General features: G+C 47.0%; 1 protein-coding gene across 5 annotated transcripts in view; it reads left to right on the top strand.

Moving 5' to 3' along the window:
- GDNF (glial cell derived neurotrophic factor) overlaps nt 1-17,178 on the top strand; it is a 29,336-nt gene extending 12,158 nt beyond the window's left edge. For all 5 annotated transcript variants that reach the window (XM_047766783.1, XM_047766790.1, XM_047766756.1 and 2 more), the window contains one exon: nt 14,139-17,178. In XM_047766783.1, coding sequence (XP_047622739.1) covers nt 14,139-14,623 — 485 coding nt within the window. In that variant the 3' untranslated portion in view covers nt 14,624-17,178. The remainder of the gene's footprint in view (nt 1-14,138) is intronic.
- The last annotated feature ends 3,140 nt before the right edge of the window (nt 17,179-20,318 follow it).

Raw genomic sequence — 20,318 nt, forward strand, 5'->3', positions numbered from 1 at the left:
TTTCTTCACTTAGCATGATAATGTCTAGGTCCATCCATGTCACTGCAAATGGCATTATTTCATTCTTTTTAATGGCTGAGTAGTATTCTATTGTGTGTATGTACCACATCTTCATTATTCATCCCTCTGTAGATGGACATTTAGGTTGTTTCTATGTCTTGGCTATCATGAATAGTGCTGCTATGAACATTAGGGTGCATGTATCTTTTGAATTATAGTTTTGTCCAGATATATGCTCAGGAGTGGATTGCTAGATCATATGGCAACTCTATTTTTAGTTTTTTGAGAAAGCTTGATACTATTTTCCATAAAGGCTGCACCAATTTATGTTCCTATCAACAGTCTAGAAGGGTTCCCTTTTCTCCACACCCTGTCCAACATTTCTTATGTTAACTAATAGGTTTTGTATCTTGTCCTAAAATCAAGTAAGTTTGAACTCTACTGGTAAAAAGGAGTTGTTATTATCCCCATTGTACAGATGAAACGGTGAGACCTAGAGGTTTGCTCAAGGTCACAAATCTAGCAAGTGATGAAGCCAGAATTCGAACCTCAAACTTCTAGTCCCCAAAGCTAAATAATTTTGGCTTAACCCAGACTGTGCTCTCATATTACTAGATTAAGAAAACCCAAACCTTGGCTTGCTAAAAATACACTCACTAACTGAAACACATTTTTAGGAAGATCAAATGAGCAAACTAATAGAAAGAAGCTAGGAATATTATATTTCCTTGAGGCACTGTCTTTGATCCCTGTTTGGGCCCCAGGGGACCTTGGCTCATATTATTAGTGGCTACTTCAAAGTCCAAATCAGGACATTTTAGGGAAAGAAACATGCATTTCTCTGCACACTCCTATAATATTGATGCTTTTTGCAATGACAGAGGTCTCCCTAACTCACTGGGACAAAGTGAGGTCTCCTCCAGTGAGTGATAGGCTGATGGCCTTTGGGAGCCCTTCAGGAAGTTTCTTGTTCTCAGATGGCTCCTGTTCCGCCCAGGGAAGGGGTTATGACATAGGAAGCCACGGGTGACTGCACACATGTCAGGATGATCACCTCTGGGAATGGAGTGGGTTTGCATACTCAGATCTTGGGTCACTGTAGGGAATCAATTAGTTAGCTCAGGATGGACAAAACTCACTTCTGTATGATTTTACAAGATAACTGAGCTAGAGAGGCGTGATTTTAAAAGTCTTCATACTTTTTTCCTTGCAAACCTGCAAAATTATGTTGCAAAACTATTGTACACCTCTAAGGTGACGTGCAATTTTTTTATCACACGTTTCAATGGTTGTAGCAGATGTAATTCCCGGCCCATCTGGGAACCATGTATGTTCATCTCATATTTTTGGCAACACCTTGGAGCCGCAAATTTAGCTTATTCAATTTATGGAAAACTATCAAACAGATCAGTTCAAATAAGCTGACGTTTTTGGTCAGAAAATGTCCAACTTCATTTTCACCTCAAATACACATGTTAATACATGCATACTGACACCACCACACTTCTGGATCCTAATTGTAAGAAGAATAGATGGCTGGGTGGCTGGACAGACAGGCAGATAGAGTACCATGTTTTGCCATGAGTGCCTGGCCACATGAAATATGGAAGCACCCACTTTGATCTTTCTTGATTTATTTATACAGGACTTTTCCTTAGTACGTTTTCATCATTTGTAGTACAGCAAACGCCTGTGGACTCTTTTAGCAGTTTGCTTCCTTCTTGTTTTCTAAACCATTTGAGAATTAGTTGCAATCATAATAAGTATTTTAGCATGAACCTGCTAGCAGCAAAAATATTACCTTTTATAACCACAATTCAGTTATCAATCTCAGGAAATTTAATATTTATACAATACTGTTATTCAGTAGATAATCCACATTCAGATTTCCCTCGTTGTGGCAAAAATGTCCTTCGTAGTTTCTTTCCCTTAATCAAGGGTCACAAATTTGATCATCATGTCTCTTTAGTCTCCTTTAACCTAAAATTAGCTCCCAAGCCTTTTTTTCCCCCATGACACTAACATTTTTGAAAAGCCCTGGCTGTCTTGCCTGCTCTTCTGCAGACTGCCCTTCGGATTGGATTTGCGTGACTAGATTCAGGCCCATGTGCTTGGAATACTAAGTTCCCAATGACGTGTGCTCACATCACGAGCCACCAATACCAGTTTGTGCCAAGGAGCCACGCATGCCTGGACTGTCCTCACGTGGCACCTGCAGGTGTCTGTCCCCCGGACAGTGCCTCATGGTAAAATGCATGAGATGGGCAAGAAGCACACTGGCTCAGGAAGGCAGAGGGGCGATTGTGAAAGGAGGACTGGCCGCAGGAGCGCCCCTGGGCAGGCTAGTCTTAGGACGTGGCACACGTAGAAGAAGAGCATCTAGACGTTGACTCTAAAACTACCCAGAGACTCTGTAGAAGGGTCTCAGGTGTCCCCAGAGGGGTACATGCCATGGTTTGAGGACACCAATCTATGCCATAGTGGACACAAAATAGCATTCATGGCCTATGGAGTCAGTTGATATTTGCGTGGTTACCTTGGAGGCATTTCTAGGAAAAGAGAAGAGGAGCCCAGACTCCTAAGACAGACTTGCTCCTTCTTCCCACAGACCGCCCTGCCAGGTCTCCAGGCCTTCTCCTCTATGGAACATTCTAGACCAACAAGGGCCCGGTGTCTGCAGCCCCTCTGGGCTGATGGTGCTTTGTCCAGAGCCAGCAGCATTGATCATCACACTGCCTCCTCCAGTGTCATATCGATGAAGAGTTAGCACAGATGTGAAAACCATAAGGACTTACTTTTGGTACCATTTCTTAAACACTTGCAGGCACTGAGCTGAAACCTCTCCTTCCATTGCAGTGAAGCTGTAACTGTCCCCATGTTAAGGGGAGATGGGGGCTCCCCAGGGTGAAGTGGCTTAGCCAGACTCTGGACCCCAGGAGACCTGACCCACCCACACTCCTGTCCCTCACACACGCACGCGCGCGCGCACACACACACACACTCCCTTCCTGCCAGCCCACAGCACTCCTCCATAACTCTTCTGGCTGCGTCGGAAAGTCCTCAAGGAGAAAAGTCAGGAGTGGAAGCTTTATACATGCAGCTGTCTTTGAGTGATACTTCTAGCTAATTACCCGAAGAGTCTGAGATCCCAGTAAATTCCTTCGCTGGGGGGTAGACATCCCTCCTCCTTGCCTCTGACCATAGGAATCCATCAAGCAGGCTGGATGATAAAGACAGCTTTTCTTTGACCCCCTCTAATTTCCTTTCATCTTCTCGGTCCCTCCTTTTCTTGCCCAGGTCCCTCAGGCCCTCCGAGTTCCTTTCCCCCACTGCTCAGTTGGCCCCTGGGGGAAGAGCCGAGGACAGTGGAGTGCGGGACCCAGTGGGATCCTGAAGCCACCTGGGGAGGAAGAAGCAAGGTTCCTTTGCTTCCCAGGTTCCTCTGGGCTTCCCCGCAAACACCACCTGCCTCTGATAACACCACAAGGGGTTATTCTCCCAAGTGGCTTTTTGTGCATTTAACTTTTATTGGGTAGCTTTCTCGCCCTCCCGTTAAGTTTGTCTTATAAGGGCAGGAGCAGGGCTCCTGGTGTGCACCCTTTAGCCTGAGGTGTTTATGGCTGGCTGTGGAGGGCTTTTAGCTCCCACCAGGTACTCGAGGATTAGATAACAAATGGACACCCTATTGGGTGTTTTCCTGCCTTAAAAGCAGAAGAATGGACATTTTCCCCTCAGGGGAGCCATTCTGCCTTACCATAAAATTATTAGCATCACTATAATAAAATATGGACCACATAGGTGGAAATCAGAACAGGGCACTTAGAATCTGAGTAACAGAGTGAATATAGTCTATCTTTCTTAAAAAAAAGATTTCTAAAGTGTTTTTCGTGGGGTTCTTTTGGTGATTTGTATTCATGGGGTAATTTTCATCACAGTGACAAGTTTTCTCAGTTCAGTTGTAGGATAAATACTCAACATATGGTATAAAGTCAGTAAGTGTGTGCAGTGTAGTCAAAGTAGGTGCAGCTGGTAAATGAAATGGCATTTTGGGGCGTTCCCATCGTGGCACAGCAGAATCGAATCCGACCAGGAACCATGAAGTTGCAGGTTTGATCCCTGGCCTCACTCAGTGGGTTAAGGATCCGCATTGCTGTGAGCTGTGGTGTAGGTTGCAGACGCAGCTCGGATCTGGTGTTGCTGTGGCTCTGGTGTAGGCTGGCGGCTGTAGCTCTGATTCGACCCCTAGCCTGGGAACCTCCACATGCTGTGGGTGCAGCCCTAAAAAAAAGCAACAAAAAAAAGAATGGCATCTTGGTGGGCAAAGTGGCCTTTACAAGTATACCCAGGGCTCCTTTTTCTGTATTTTGAACTGGTTGGTCTTCTGCCTTGAGAGGATCCAGCAATGCTCTTTTAAAACAACAAAACACTGCTGTTTTACAATGCAGGTACTTTTCAAATAAACCCACGTCATGTTTTATTGCCAGCAAACCCCTGGTCTTGGAGAGAATGCACTGGTAGCTCTGGCGTTGGTCACAGGGATTTAGTAAATTGCTTCGGCTGGTGATTGCTCTTAGGCGACTCAATGCTGTGGACCCTTCTTGAAGTTAACCCAAGAGTCAGATCTAACCAAGATGGCCTACCTAATGCTAGATGAATACTCCGTCCAGAGTAGGACAGCAAGGGTAGTCGTTATATACAGTGAGAGGCACCGGCATTCCAGTGCTTTAGGGACCCACAAGGGCTTTTTTTTTTTTTTTTAAATGAATTTATCACACCTGTAGTTGTACAATGAGTTTTTTTTTAATTCAAGTAGGTGGCAAAATCAACCCTTTTAAATAGTAGCATTGACAGAACATGGTAAATCAACTATGTTTTAATTTTTAAAAAATTTTACCCCAAAATAAATAAATAGTAGCAGACGACAGAACTTTGCATTTTTCAGAGAACCAGACCCTTCTCCTGGACTTAGACTGAACATTTCAGAGGTCGCCGAAGGTCAAATGAAAACAAGGGTCAGCAGCTTCTAAGACAAAGCCGTGAGGCTCTCACAGTCCTTTTGGTAGCAGTCAGTTGCCATGGGTGATTCTAGCCTTGGAGCCCTAAGCTAGGTTATGACCTACACATGCTTGAAGCAGCAAAACCAGAAATAAAGCAGCATTGGTATTTGAGGTTTGGGTGATGGAGACTGAAGGATTACAGTATGTGTCCTCTGAGGCCATTGGCTCTGTATTTACGGATGGAGATTGGGGTGTAAGGATGCCTCCCACAAGAACCTAGGCATTTTGAGATTCAAATACCAGGCCTTTTGCTCATATATTTTCACCTCTTTCTAGATAGGACATAGGAAGATGGCTTGAGGAGTTGAGAGACATTTGGTTATTTCAGACATAACCAAGACATTGAGCCAAGAGGCAAATGGAAAAGGTTGAGCACTGCTAGAACCTAAATACGTCTCATGGGGTGTCCCGGAGCCCCTGGTGGTAGAGGCTGAGGTGAGTGCTGCTGGGGCATCAGGGAAGACAGGACACGGTCCCCTTCCTGACGGGGGTGGCCAGAAACAGCGTCCAGTAGCCCTTTCCCCCAGAGACAGGGCTTGTCCACATCTTAGGGCTTTAGCCCTGGGGAGGGCCTCTGAGAGGGGCTGGCTGACCTCAGAAGGGTTAAGTGACTAGTTCAAGGTCACGAGGCTGGGCAAGGAATGACCCCGGCCTGGAATCCTGGGCTCTGTCCTCTCCAGCTCTGCAGTGACACTTTGTCATTTGGTGCCAGCGTGAGTTGGAGGAGCTTCCGGAGACAGGGCCTCTCTGTCTGAATCTGCCACCGCCCTTGGCTGCCGGTTTTCCGGTTTTAACTGGGAAATTGCCAGTTCTGCCTTAGAGTGAGTGATATGCAAGACCCAGGATGTGAGAGAGAGAGATGTCCCTGAATGGCATGCTTTTCCCTTTTTGGAGACAATTTGCTGGATTCTGTGGCCCATGGCACTCTGACTTTAGAATCTGCTTAATGAACCACTGCCAGATTTTCCAGTAGCAAGTGTGTTTCTCACTTCCTGCTCTGAATGTGGTAAACATGTACAGGTGAAATCGGGTGCATCTTGCATTCGTTCCAGAGTAAATTACCACACACTTGAGACCGGACAAGCTGCACCAGAGTGGAATTTTTACTTAAAAACAGAGCGGCAGCTTGGAGCCCTAGAACAAGTTTGAGCTTTGAAAACAAGCCGAGTCCACATTTATGAGCCATGTGACTTTGGGCAGATAGATATTTCTTTTCTCTGAGCCTCAGTTTCCCGATCTATAAGTAGAGATGATATGCAACCCCCTACTTGAGCCTTGGAGCGATGTTGTTGGGTTTAAAGTTCATGTGTGGAAGTAGGCATCCATTCCACCTTTATATTGCTAAGTGCATCATGGAAGCTGTCATTTAAAATATAGGACGATGCAATTTTGTAATATGGGAATTTTAAAGCTAAGACCCCATCCTGCAGTCCTTGTAATCTTTCAGTATTAGTGAAAGAAAATCAGGTTCATACATTATTGAAAAGTAAAAATAACATTATAAAGAATGACATTAGATGGGAATCTTCTTGAGAGATTATATAAATCTTAGGCTGATCTTTTCGTATAAACATACATATGGGAGTTCCCTGGTGGCTTAGGGTGTTAAGGACCCAGCATTGTCACGGCTGTGGCTCTGGTACTGCCGTGGAGCCAGTTCGATCCCTGGCTTGGGAACTGCCACATATGGTGGGCACGACCAAAAATAAATTAGTTAATTAAATGTATGTATATGTGTGTGTATGTATACACAGCGGTATGTATGTGCATATGTATGCATAAGTGCATACACACATGCACGCACACACATGGAAAGAACTTCTATTTTTCATATACTCAGTCTACAGAGCAGTTTGTAATTTACCTGGGCCACAGGTAGGCAAAAATCATCAGATTAAATGTCCCCCACCCCCAAGGGCCTTCCACTTGTCTCCTTTGCAGACCAGCCTTTCAGAAGAGGCTCTACAGGTGATAACAAGCTGCCCAGAGGCACCAGGCCCAGCATCTCTGGCCTCACGCCCAGGGGCAAGCCCTCCTCAAAACTGGCACTACCTGGAGTGAGGTTCTAGATGCGCTGCTCACCTGTGGGGCCTTAGCCTGGGCAGGAGGGCACCCTGTGGACCTGGGTGCATTAACCCTTCCTTCCAGGACAGAAGCTGGACGCTCTGCAGTAAAGTACAGAGGCCGGTCCTCCCCAGAGCGAGAACCACCCGGAGCCCCCTCTCTAGAGCCCCTGTATCCTCCAGGCTGGCTCTGGCCTGGAAGACAGCCTCTGTAGTAGCAAAGACCCACTGTGGGTTCCAGGGTCCAGCCCCCCATTTCCTGGGCCCCTCACCCTCCCACTGGGGGGTGAGGGGTCACCTCCTCACGGCTTTGTACACAGCCACCCCACCGGGTAGAAGACAGGCTGAAAACAGGCTTAGACACCCAGCCAGTCCAGGGTGAGAAGGGGGCCAACCCAATAGGAGTATAAAATGATGCCTTTGATTAAAACATCATTAACCTGGACTGTTTTTAAGAGCACTCTAACGTGTAGGAGAATCCTTTGTCCACTAAATGCCAACTTAGGCCAAGATAATGTTTTGAATGATGTGCTTTTTAGTTCGGCTCTTACAAGGAGTACTCCAACCGAGGTCTCACCATCGTTCCTATAAAACCTCAATTAACTTTATTAGATAGTCCACAGCCCAGGCCTTTGTTCCTGAGGTAACGTTACTCTTTTTTTTTTCCCCATAATCGAGGGAGGCAAAGTCTCCACGGCGAACGGTTTGCTTTGTTCCCAGAGTCTGGCCCAGGACAAGGTTTCATTTGTTTAAAATAACGTTGTTTATACAAAGGATACATCAAAGTTAAAATATTTTAAATAGAATAATGCCAAAATATTTAGTTGCACACTGAAGGATGACTTAAATGCATTTGAGCATTTTGATTTTTTCAAAAACTTGAGCTTTGCGACGTCCCTGTTTTCCCAGATACCAGCCTCCAAGTGGGTCTGAGAAATGAGCAAGTGTCTGACCTATTTTTTTTAAAAACGATGCTCCTCTTTTGTGGTTTGCAAGTATTTTACTATCAAAGTTAATACTAATGAGGGCCATTTGTGTGGCTGATGTTCTGCCAAACCCTTCATAGAAGGACGAAAGTGATATGCCATTAAGTCTTAATTTGGGGAACTAATCCAAACCCCAGCCCCATTCTTTCCCTTCTGCTCGCTCAGTGAATTCCAGGAAGATGGAGGAAGCTCTGGGCTTCTTGGTTCCTCCTGGGGAGTCTTTTTGGCCTGGTTGGGGTTCGAGGCCCCTGTAGAGATGTTGAGGGTTGGCTCCATGAGGTGCATGGCTCACAATGTCCCCCAGATGCCCAGAGTTGGTAAACTGAGGTCCCCTCTAAATGAACTCTGTCAGCAGCAATTAGGAGTTTAGTTGGAAGAGACAGGCCTATTTGCTCTGTGGTTTGGAAAATAGAACGTTGCCCTTTTCTGGTTTCCAAAATTCATATGCATATAAAACTTTCAGCATCAATATTGATTTTTTGCTCTATTTGTCAAGGAGAAGAAATGGCAGGGGCAGGGGAACAGGAGTCTTCAGTTCAATAAGAATCACCTATGTCCTGAACTTGAGGCATAAATAAATATTTTCACCTTAACAACAAAGTATGAGGGCGATTTCCCATCAAAGGAAGACATTCTCATGAGCTACACTCTTTAGTTTAACGCCTCGAACATGGATCGACTGCTTCCCAGGTGCCAGGAAGCCTTTTAATTCAGGCCTCATGGTCTGTTCACCCCCTCACTCAAAAGCAGAAGCGGCTGCTTCATTCCCACTGCTACAGGCATCACCCCCAAAAGCCCAAGTGGAAATTAAAACAGGAACTCAGTGTTCTCACAGCAAAATATAAATATGTCCCAAACATTTTTGAGGACTGCGTATACTAAAAATTTATTTGCTAGCTCTCTGAAATTCAAATTTAACTAGATATTCTGGATTTTCTCTGGCAAGCAGATCCCGTGGACAGAGCTGTGTGGTCAAAATGTCTTAAAAAGGAGGGACAGGAGGAACAGTGTTTTTCTGGAACTTTGAAAGTGTCAGGCAATAAATAACATTTTAAATGCTGATTCAATTCAGTATCATAACTCTAGTGATATAAAAATTATGTAGTTTATCATATAAATTAATCTATAACTCTAGTGTTGATATAAGATCATGTAGTTTATCATATTATATAAATTAATCTCTATCTCTAGTGGTGATATAAAATTATGTATTTATCACATAAATTAATGAATCTCTAACTCTAGTGGTGATATAAAATTATGTAGTTTATCATATTATATAAATTAATGAATCTCTAAACCAATGTTAAGTTGAACTTTTGTAACTTGAGTATTACTTCGGTAATATTTCATCCTCTTCATTTCTTTTTTTCTTTTTTTTGCTTTTTAGAGCCACACCTGCCACTTATGGAAGTTCCCAGGCTAGGGGTCAAAATGGAGCTGTGGCCGCTGGCCTACACCACAGCCACAGCCACACAAAGGGTCCGAACCATGTCTGCGACCTACACCACAGCTCACGGCCATGCCAGACTTTAACCCACTGAGTGAGGCCAGGGATCGAACCCACATCCTCATGGATGCTAGTCATCTTTGTAACCTGCTGAGCCACAATAGGAACTCCTTTATCCTCATTTCTGATTAATCTTCTGTTGATTCTTAATCAATTTTAACTTTCCAGGTTCCCAGATTCTTATAATGATCTATTCAGGAGTTCTTCAAAAGAGCCAGGGACCCCATCCTGGGGATCCTTTTGTAAAACAAAGAGTCTTTGTAGAAATTTGAAGACTTTTTTGGGGTATTTTGTCTAATCACCCTTAATATATCAGTTGTAGAAGTTTAGGCATCTATTCAAGCATGGGTTTTTGAAACCAAGCACACCGAATTTCCCCATGCATAGCTTATTGCTGAAAAACAGTCACAAATAGCATAAGCAACTCATTTTTCGAAATCAGTAATTCAGTCTTTAATACGAAGTGATTTAAAGATTTTTTAAAAGGAGAAGGAAAGGGAGGGAAGGAGGGAAAGAAACGACTTCATAAGAGGTTAGCGGTCCAGTAGAAAGTGGGTCAGAGGAAATGACACATTCAAATTCAGATACTCTCCCACTCCTCAAGTCCTCCTCGAGAAAACAAGCCTTTCCAGACACTCTTAGGATGGATGAGGTGGGCTTTGAGAGCTGATGCTAACGCTGCAGGAAGCTGGCGCGGGAGTCCGCTTGGGCAGCGTTATTCGCCCTCAGGTGGAAGATGACGGCCCTTCAGGGCACTGATGCTTCTGTGATGGAGGCTGTTTATTTTGGAGCCTTATCATTTCATCTCAGTGCAGTTCTCAGACGAAGCCCACGTGTCGCCTTGAAAAATTAAAGACTCTTTCTTTCATCCCTCGTAAAGTGACCTGATTTGTTCAAAAATCATTGCGGGCCTCCACGGACCAGATCCTACTGTAAGCACCTGAGATGCATTGGTGAGCAAGCCAAGCAGCAGCCCTGCCTCCTGGAGTTAACTTTTGTTCAGAGAAGACAGACAACAAATAGCCAACCTAAGAAAAGTCAGACAGGGTATTGGAAGGTAGTAAGTATTATGCTGGGGAGGGAAGAGCAGGGCAGGAGGGTTTGGATTCTGGCTCAAGGATGGATCGCATTTTATTTATTTACTTACTTACTTACTTAGTCTTTTTGCCTTTTCTAGGGCCGCTCCTGCGGCACATGGACGTTCCCAGGCTAGGGGTCGAATCGGAGCTGTAGCCGCCAGCCTACGCCACAGCCACAGCAACTCGGGATCCAAGCTGTGTCTACGACCTATGCCATAGCTCACGGCAACACCGGATCCTTAACCCACTGAGCGAGGCCAGGGACTGAACTGGCAACTTCATGGTTCCTAGTTGGATTCGTTAACCGCTGAGCCACGACGGGAACTCTGGATTGCATTTGAAACAGGGAGGTCAAGGTGGGGCTTGGTGATGGTGACATTTGAGCAAAGACTTGAAGGGGCTGTGGGAGTGAGCTATTGGCTGCTGTACAGGAACAGTGTTCCAGGCAGACAGGGAATAGCCGTTGCAAAGGCCCTAAGTCTCTGTTTGTATCTGATCTGTGCAGTTCTCAACCCACAATGATTTTGCCCCCAGGGGCCATTTGGTGATGTCTGGAGATACGTTAGTTTGTCACTGTTGGGATGGGGATGGGGCTGCTACTGGTGTCTCCTGGGTAGAAGCCAGGGATGCATCTAACATCCTAGAATGTTCCCGTGACAGAGAATGTTCCAGCCCAAAATGTCGGTAGTGCTGAGGTTGAGCAACCTTGTGTTGAGGAACAGTGAGGAGGCCAGAGACGCAGGAGGAGGGGACGTAGTAAGGAGGGAGGTCGAATACGAGGTCGGCCGGGACAGAGGCTGGGACAGAGGGGGTGGCCACGTCGGGGAGGGCCTAGGTCAGTGTGGACTTCGGCTTTTACCCCATGAGATGCGGGAAGCCATTGGAGGGGTTGGAGCAGAGGATGCGCGTGTGCTGTATTCACAGTCTTAGGAGTGTTGCTCTGGCTGCTGGGTGGAAAACAGACGGAAAGAGGGTAAGGCTGGAATGCAGGGACTCGGGGTGGGGTGGGGTGGGGTTGTTATGCAGGCGAGAGGCGATGGGGTGCAGACCAGTGGAAGCAGCTTTGAGACGTCTGTGCGGCACAGATTATAGATTTAAGGTAACAAAATCTTCTGGAAATTGTATATCATCTCCACTCTTTTCCTTACTATATGTCATGTATATTGTATGTATTATGTATTACCAATTGATCGCTCAATAGAGACGTAGATACGGTTATGTTGCCTTAGTTGGATTACATTTTCCAGTAGGATACCTGACATCTGTTTTTTTGGGTGTTTTGTTTTTGTTTTGTCTTTTTGCCTTTTCTTGAGCCACTCCCGAGGCATATGGAGGGTCCCAGGCTAGGGGTCAAATCAGAGCTGTAGCTGCCAGCCTACGGCCAGAGCCACAGCAACATGGGATCCAAGCTGCATCTGTGACCCACACCACAGCTCACAGCAATGCCGGATCCTTAACCCACTGAGCAAGGCCAGGGATCAAACCTGCAACCTCATGGTTCCTAGTCGGATTCGTTAACCACTGCGCCATGATGGGAACTCCCACCTGATATCTGTTTTAACAATTTGTTCATAACAAAACAATCAGATGTGGGTTAATCACAGTGTAATCCTCTGCTTTAACATGGTCTTGGCAAAAAACATTCACTCTTGCTAACGATTCTTTTGTGGTATATTTTTCCAAGCCACGAATAACCCTCAACATACTAAATCACCTAAAAATGGGATGAGGGGGTACATAAAAGGTCTAGTACCCAGCAGATAGGCACCTGAATTGCTTTTCCCTTTTGGAAATGTATCCAGTTGTTCAAATAGTGATTCTTCTCTTACTTGATCACCCAAAGCAAATGCTTGAAACACAATGGAAAACTGCCAAGAGACTGCTAATTCATGCTTTTGCCCAAAGGTCTCAAACATTTTATTTATTTTTATTGTTTTGTCTTTTTAAAGCCGGCGCCCGTGGCATGTGGAGGTTCCCAGGCTAGGGGCCTAATCGGAGCTGGCCCATACCACAGCCACAGCAGTGCAGGATCTGAGCTTCATCTTCAACCTACACCACAGCTCACAGCAACGCTGGATCCTTAACCCTCTGAGCGAGGCCAGGGATGAAACCTACATCCTCATGGACGCTAGTTGGGTTCATTAACCACTGGGCCATGATGGGAACTCCTCAAACATTTTAGAAACATCATCTCAGTCATTCCTCCACGTGGTCTCCCTAAAATGCACATCTCTTGTCCATTTTGCAACCGAAGCCAGTGGGAGTCATGTGACAGCCACAACAGAGGCTGGACCCCACCCCGTCCGTCCACACACAGCATCTCTTTCCATGTATTGCTGTGATACAGTTAAATGTCATCTTACAGTAGGACCATAGATTGTTTCAGTCCTGCAAATCCAAGGAAGTGGTAAATTAGTCTCTTTGTTAGTGAAAAGTAGGCTGCTTTTCAGTCTCTCAAAGTTTTTTTAAGGAAGTTTTAAAATAGAGCTGAGTTCAAGAGCTTTTCATGTGACGTGTCAAAGTGGTTCTCGTCCCACTCAGCCATGCAGAGGTATGAGTCAAGGTGGATTTCAGGGAAGAGTGCTTGGTGTTCCAGGTGAAAGTTGCGACATCTTCCAACCGTGGTCCAAGATTGATCCTTTTTTCACTAAGTCTGGGTTTCTCAAAGTATAGGTGTAGGTTCATGGACCACCTACATCAGAATTCCTCCAGGGCTTGTTAAAAATGCTGATTCCTGAGTTCCTGTTGTGGCTCAGCAGGTTAGGAACCCAACATCATGTCCCTGAAGATGTGGGTTTGGTCTCTGGTCTTGCTTAGTGGGTTAAGGTTCTAGTGTTGCCATGAGCTGCGTGACATAGGTTGGAGATGCAGCTGGGATCTGGCATGGCTGTGCGTGTGGCGTAGACTGGCAGCTGCAGCTCTGATTTGACCCCCTAGCCTGGGAACTTCCATATGCTGCAGGTGTGGCCATAAAAAGAAAAAAATGCTGATTCCTTAGCCCCTCCCCATGCTTCCCCCTAAGGGGGTGGGCAGCACAGTCCTATCCACACTCACATTTGAGAACCACGCCTGCAGGTGATGTTATTAGGAAAAATGCTCCTCCATCAGCAGCGTCAGTGTAGACTTGGTGAAAATGGCAGACGTCATTCAAATGAAAATTTCACGTCGAAGGATTTCTTTTTTACAAGGAAATGTGTCAACCACCCTATTCGTCTCCTCTTTCAACCAAATAATTTGCCTTCCTCGGAGTCTTGGAGGGTAGCTTTTGGCCTGTGTTCTTAGGGGTTTCAGTGGTCCCTGAGCTCGGCCCCTGAGCTGGTCGCTGGTCCCTTCCTCATCTGGCCCAGCCTGGCTGTCTTTAGGAGAGACTTTGACCTTGGAAACTCCTTGAAATGGTCATTGGTGTTGTCTCATGTGACCTTGTCTGTTTTCTCGTTGCACAGCAACTGTGCCCGAGGAGTATCCTGATCAGTTCGACGACGTCATGGATTTTATTCAAGCCACCATCAGAAGACTGAAGAGGTCCCCCGATAAACAGATGGCCCTGCTCCCTCGCAGAGAGCGGCATCGGCAGGCTGCGGCTGCCAGCCTGGAGAGTTCCAGAGGGAAAGCTCGGCGGGGCCAGAGGGGCCGAAATCGGGGGTGTGTCTTAACGGCCATACACCTCAATGTCACTGACTTGGGTTTGGGCTACGAAACCAAGGAGGAACTCATTTTCCGGTACTGCAGCGGCTCATGCGATGCCGCCGAGACCATGTATGACAAAATATTAAAAAACCTGTCCAAAAACAGACGGCTGGTGAGCGACAAAGTTGGGCAGGCGTGTTGCAGACCCATCGCCTTTGACGACGACCTGTCCTTTTTAGATGATAACCTGGTTTACCATATTCTAAGAAAGCATTCCGCTAAAAGGTGTGGATGTATCTGACTCTGGCTCCAGAGACCGCTGTGTATCGCATTCCTGCTACAGTGCAAAGAACGGGACCAAGGTTCCCAGCAAATGTTTGCCCAGAATGGAAGATGAGGACCAAGGAGACGGAGGAGGAGGAATTGGAAGAGGAAGAGGAAGAAGGCAGCCATTGTGGGAGCCTGGTAGAGGGAGGTCCAGCCACCGAAAACTGGACAGGAGAGAGAAAAAACAGCTGTCTGCATTCTCCCGGAGGGCGGCCCACGTCACCAGAAGCTCAGGGCTGGTGTCCCTGGTTGGGCATAGCCATCATTTCATCTGATACAGTCCACCATCACCGGTCAGGGGTGCAGTGGCGGATGCACTTGAAACCAAACCAGTGTATCTCCTGTGGTTTGTTTTCACATGTCTGGAGACACCAGGGCCATGGTCCTCCTGGTGTCATGCCTTGTCAGGACGTTTTACTGCTGAAAGCAAGAAAGGTTTATTTTTCTGTCACTCAGTGGAGACATACCCCGGAGAGGAGGGGGAAGAACACACAAAAAACGCGAAGACACAAGAGCTATCGATCGTAACCTTTGATGTGGAAGGTTCAGGCCTGAGGTTTACTCCAGCCAGTGTGTGGGGGGGGGATGGTGGGTGATGGATTTTGAACAGGGTGTGTGGGGTGGGAAGAAGTTGGCTAGGAACCAAAACGGCTGTCCTCGTGACTCAAACCAAACCTGAAGGTATTTCCTTTCTGTCCTTGGAAACAGGAAACCAGTTGTGGTTTTCGGCAGCATTCTTGCAGGAGAGCGTGTGGGGAAGGCCCCAGCTGCACCAGGGCGGGGCGGCCGCCAGGCCTGTCGGTTTACAGAGAGACAGATGTTACATACACCGCAGCTCCGTTATGCGTGGTCACCAGTGACCAGAGAAGCTACTCGATGCAATGCATCTGTTTCAGATACAGAAATATAGAGAAGCTATTTATTGAGATTTAAGTTATTGTTATTTATTACAGTTCACTAATGCGTTTCTCTCTCTTTTTTTTCTCCCCCTTATTTATTAAAGTTTCTTTTCAAAGGTGCCAAAGTATATGTGCTCGCAAAAGGCAGAGAGAGGTGACAAAGGAAATTTTAATTGGGAACAAGGGTCCATGCTTTTCAGGCAAAAATCACTTACTTTACCTTTTTAAGAAAAGCCCTCCTGTGATTTCCCCAACTCTCAGCATCTTACCTGTTTTTATATCTCATAGAAGAGAGGTGCAAGAAGGAGCGTTTCTGACAAGGCCCCCTTATCGGGAGCGGTGCGCAGAGACCAAGGCGCTCCCTTCGTTTCTTCACGGCTCCATCTATGAACAGATAGGCCACATGCTCCATCTCCTGTTGTATTTAAGCTCTCGCTCCCCTTCGCAGGTCTGTGCGGTGCATAACCGTATTCATCAAAGGCTAATAACGGCCCCTTGGGAGGTAGTCCTGGATTCATTGTAAAAGTCCTGCCCAGTAGCGGGGGTTCCACCCTGATTCTGGAGACTCTTCCTCCTTCTTTCTATCCCCCACTTTCTGAAAAACATATTCGGGCCCCATGCAGCTATGGAGACCTGCAGGCCTTCCCCAGGTGGGGTCGGCCTGGGTGCCATAAAAGCCACCAGGTGCTGCCTCCGTACACCTGACCCCTCCCTTGGAAAAGGTGGCCTGGGTGGGTGAACAGGGAAGCTGGGCCACTGGGGTGCCGAAAGCCTGTGACAGGGCGGGAGCGCAGGGTGAGAACACCCATCTCCTAGGCGGCCCGATCATGGATTTGTTTGGCAGCTGACCCCGAAGGGCCCTGGGCCCTGTTGTAGAGCTGGACACACATTTCATAAAAGGCACTTTTATCAAACAGATCATCCATCACTAGATTTAGCAATTTAATAGCCTACTGGCCTCCCGCAGATAATCATGTGACTTTCACAGAGAAACCGAGAAGCAGCAGTTAGTTACCAGACGTCCCTTCCCCCCTGCCCCAGAGGATGTGAGTTGTCCAGGGTTCTGCACCCCTATCCTTTCTGCTCCCCTTGCACGACTAGGAAATAGAGGAAAAGGGACTCTCACTTGCCCTCTCTTGGGGTCCAACTAGGGACCTAGCCGAGGAGCGGCCTGCTCAAAATAGGGACAGACCAAGCCACCGGTCATTCATGAAGCGCAATGTGATACAGCCCCAGGATCCTCTGTCCCATCCTCTGTCCTGGCAGATCTGGAGGCTGGTGTCCCCAGGGGTCAGCCTCAGTCCCAGCTCCCTGTGGAGAGTCCCTGCCCACAGGGGCGGTAGGATTCCACGGATGCTGACAGCTTGTTCCCAGCATCACCTACACACCATAAGCAGGTTTTCACTGAAGCAAGTCGCTCCAGCAAATCCACAAAAGGGTAAAGTTTGTGATTTTGTCTTTATCATTGCGATTACCATCTGATCCAGTAAGGAGTGCACTTCTTTGGAAGTTCTGACTTCTCTGATCTGTCTCGGTCGTTTGTGTTATACAACCAAAGTTCTCTACAGACTTTATTTTTGTACAATATTATTTTGTAACTTTTTACAAATAAAAACTCATTTCTATTGCTCCCTGGACTTCTGTGCTTCCTCCTGTGTCCCTGGGACCAGGACTGGCTCAGGCCAGAAGGCCGTCCCCCTCATCACCATTCAGCCCATTGGTTGGTCAGTGGTCTTGTCCATCAACTCTCCACAACCAATCACCAGCCACGTGGGGAAAAACTTGCAATGTTCATTTATTCATTCAACAAATACTTGGTATGGCACTGTGCTAAGCACTGCCCAAGGCACCAGGGATCCAACAGTGGCCAAAACAAAACAAAAATCTCTGCTCTATCTCATGGAGTTGAGAGGACACAGACAATATTTCAAAATGTAAAAATATGTAGGAATCCAGGCATTGATAAATGAGTCACCATTTACGAAGACAGGGAACAGGATAACGTAATAGAAAATAGCAGGGGTCTGCTTTAACTAGCAGTGACATTGAGGCAGGACTTAAAAAATAGGAGTGACCTGGCAAAACCCTGCTGCAGGCAAGCATTTGGACGTGGCCACCACTTTGCACAGCCCTGGGTGACGTGAGTCACATGGATTCTCCGAGGCAAAGTAGCAGAATCCCTGGAATTGTGCAAATGGTGGCCTTGAGCTTAGTTGTTCTGGCGGCATGAAAAACACACTGAAGAGAGGAAATGCCATGGCCCTGGGCTGGGGGAGGAGAGCATGCTTCCTCCTCAGATGACAGACACCCCGTGCTGGGTCACAGGTGGCCTTGTAACTATTAAAAGGTGGCCTTGTGCAGCGTTTCAAACCCCAAGCAAAACTCTAACCCTCTTAAGACTCTTCTAAGTGGCCACCAGCCTAGGCTTTCCAGCCGATCGCAGTCAGGGCAGCACCTGAAATGTCCTCCCCTTCCCCACACAGAGTCACTGGTACCCACTGTGGGCACCTGGAGTCCTTCTGCCTGGGCAGTGCTGAGGCCAGCATGCTTTCTCTAAACCAAATTCTGGTCTGGAGCTCAGAGAGGAAGGCAAATTCTTACTTACCTCACTGCCTTTACCATTTCCCCGGAGTGTGTTCCCAGGATGACTAATCAAGTGAGAGACTCCTAAAAAAAGAATGGAGTAGTTCTCTGATCAAATAAGTTGGGAAAACATTGAGCTCAATTACATCTTTTTGAAGTTACAAGAAATTATCAGAACCTTTCTTAGACTAATGAATATAGCCTGCCTTTCTGATTCTGAGGCTTAGGTTCAGAGAATTCTGAATTTCCATCTTGACTTTGGCAGTGGCTTGGTTCTTTTCAAAGTTCTGTTAAACTGTTCCTTCGGCATGGGACACACAGGAGAAAACTGGACACAAGCCCCGCGAGACCCTCGGAGCCTGGGCGCTCATGCCATCCTCAACAGCAGGGGTCCAGGGCCAGACCAGGAAGGCAGAGTGTGCAGAATTCCCTGCATGGATGGAACTATAACACTGCCCATGACTTTGTTTTCTTCCCACGACCCCTGTCACTGTCCCTGGAAACCCCCTTGGGCCATGCTGCCTGCTCCTGTGAGCATCAGGATGAGCAGAGAGCGGGGACTAGACATGAGTAGAAACTAGGCAGAAACTACTGGACAGCTGCCTGCATGTACACATGCGTGCACACACATACCCATACCCATTCTGGACACTGGGGCATTGTGGTTTCTTGTTCACCATGATTAACCAGTGGCCAACTTTGGAAACTGCATTCAACTGAGAAAGGAAGAGTATGTTGAAAGCTGGGAAATGCTTAGCAGCAATGAGAAAAGGAACTCTCACCATTTCCTCACGTCAAATCCTCACTCTGCTCGAGTTGCCTGGAACCGTCGGAGCTTTGGCTGATTCATAGTCTTGGGGAGCAGCCTCCCCCTCGCAGTGGTCCTCAGAGGAACACCGCCCTCCTTAAGTGTCTGGCTCTGGACCCCTGCTGTTGAGGATGACATGAGCACCCAGGCTCCGAGGGTCTCGCAGGGCTTGTGCCCAGTTTTCTCCTGTGTGTCCCATGCCGAAGAAACAGTTTAAAGGAACTTTGAAAAGAACCAAGCCACTGCCAAAGTCAAGGTGGAAATTCAGAATTCTCTGAACCTAAGCCTCAGAATCAGAAAGCCCCCTCCTCTTCCCTTGCAGGGACCCTCTCGGGCCAGGGCTCTTTTGCTGGCTCCAGAATCACGGGGAGGAGGCAGCCTGAGCCTTCACATTGACCACCTTTGCCACACCGAGCACAGTGGCAGGGAGGGCACATAAGTGCCCGCCACGGCCTTGAGCTTCTTTGCATCAGGTAATGAAGGGCCTGAGCCCCAAGGGTCTTCTTGGGACACGTCTTTGTTTTAAGAAAAAGTGTTACTACAATCCCACGCAAGAGTTAACTTGACTCTCGTCTCCTCACACAACATCCTGAGTGAAATCTAAACCAGATGCTGCCACATAATCCCTGAAAATAAATAGAGAGTTGGGGAAAGAAAGGGAAAGCACCCATTTACTCACATGGGACACCTAACACGCTGCCACGTCCTGGCCTCGTGGCAGGTGACAGTGAGGGTGGGAGTGCAGATGGGGTGGAGGTGTGCAGCGACAGGTGCATGGCAATGACTAGAACGCCTCCGCCAGCAGCAGGTGGGAAGAAATCCTGAAAAAAAAAATGAGTCAGGGACAACTACAGAGGAGGGTTCCCGGATAATATGAATCTCAGACAAGCATGGATAATTTCTTAGTATAACTATATCTCGTGCAACATTGGGGGAACGCGTTATTTGGGACATACCGCTACTAAAATGATGACAACTTGTTTATCTGACGTTCAGCTGGGCATCCTGTGTTTTCATTTGCTAAATCTGGCAAGAGAAAGCGACATTCAAGCTGGGTCTTGAGTATGAGCAGGAATCTGTCAGGTGGACAGGGACAAAGGGCAGGGACGAGATGAGGGACAGCCATGCTGGGCAGAAAGAACAGTGTGCCCCTAAAGGGTGGAAGGGCCCTGCATGTCCAAGCAGGCAGGGTGGTGGGCTCGGAGCTGACTTCCTCATCGCACAGGGCACAGCAGACACCTGCCTGGGGGCCACGAGATGTTTAGAGGTCCAAAAAATATTTTAATGTTTTTTAACTCAGAATAGAAATGGAATGTAACCATAAGGAAGAGGGAACAACAAATCTGGCCCAGATTAAACTCATCTTTATATACAACGCC

This window comes from Phacochoerus africanus, chromosome 1 (assembly GCF_016906955.1).
Source record: "Phacochoerus africanus isolate WHEZ1 chromosome 1, ROS_Pafr_v1, whole genome shotgun sequence".
Taxonomy (NCBI): domain Eukaryota; kingdom Metazoa; phylum Chordata; class Mammalia; order Artiodactyla; family Suidae; genus Phacochoerus; species Phacochoerus africanus.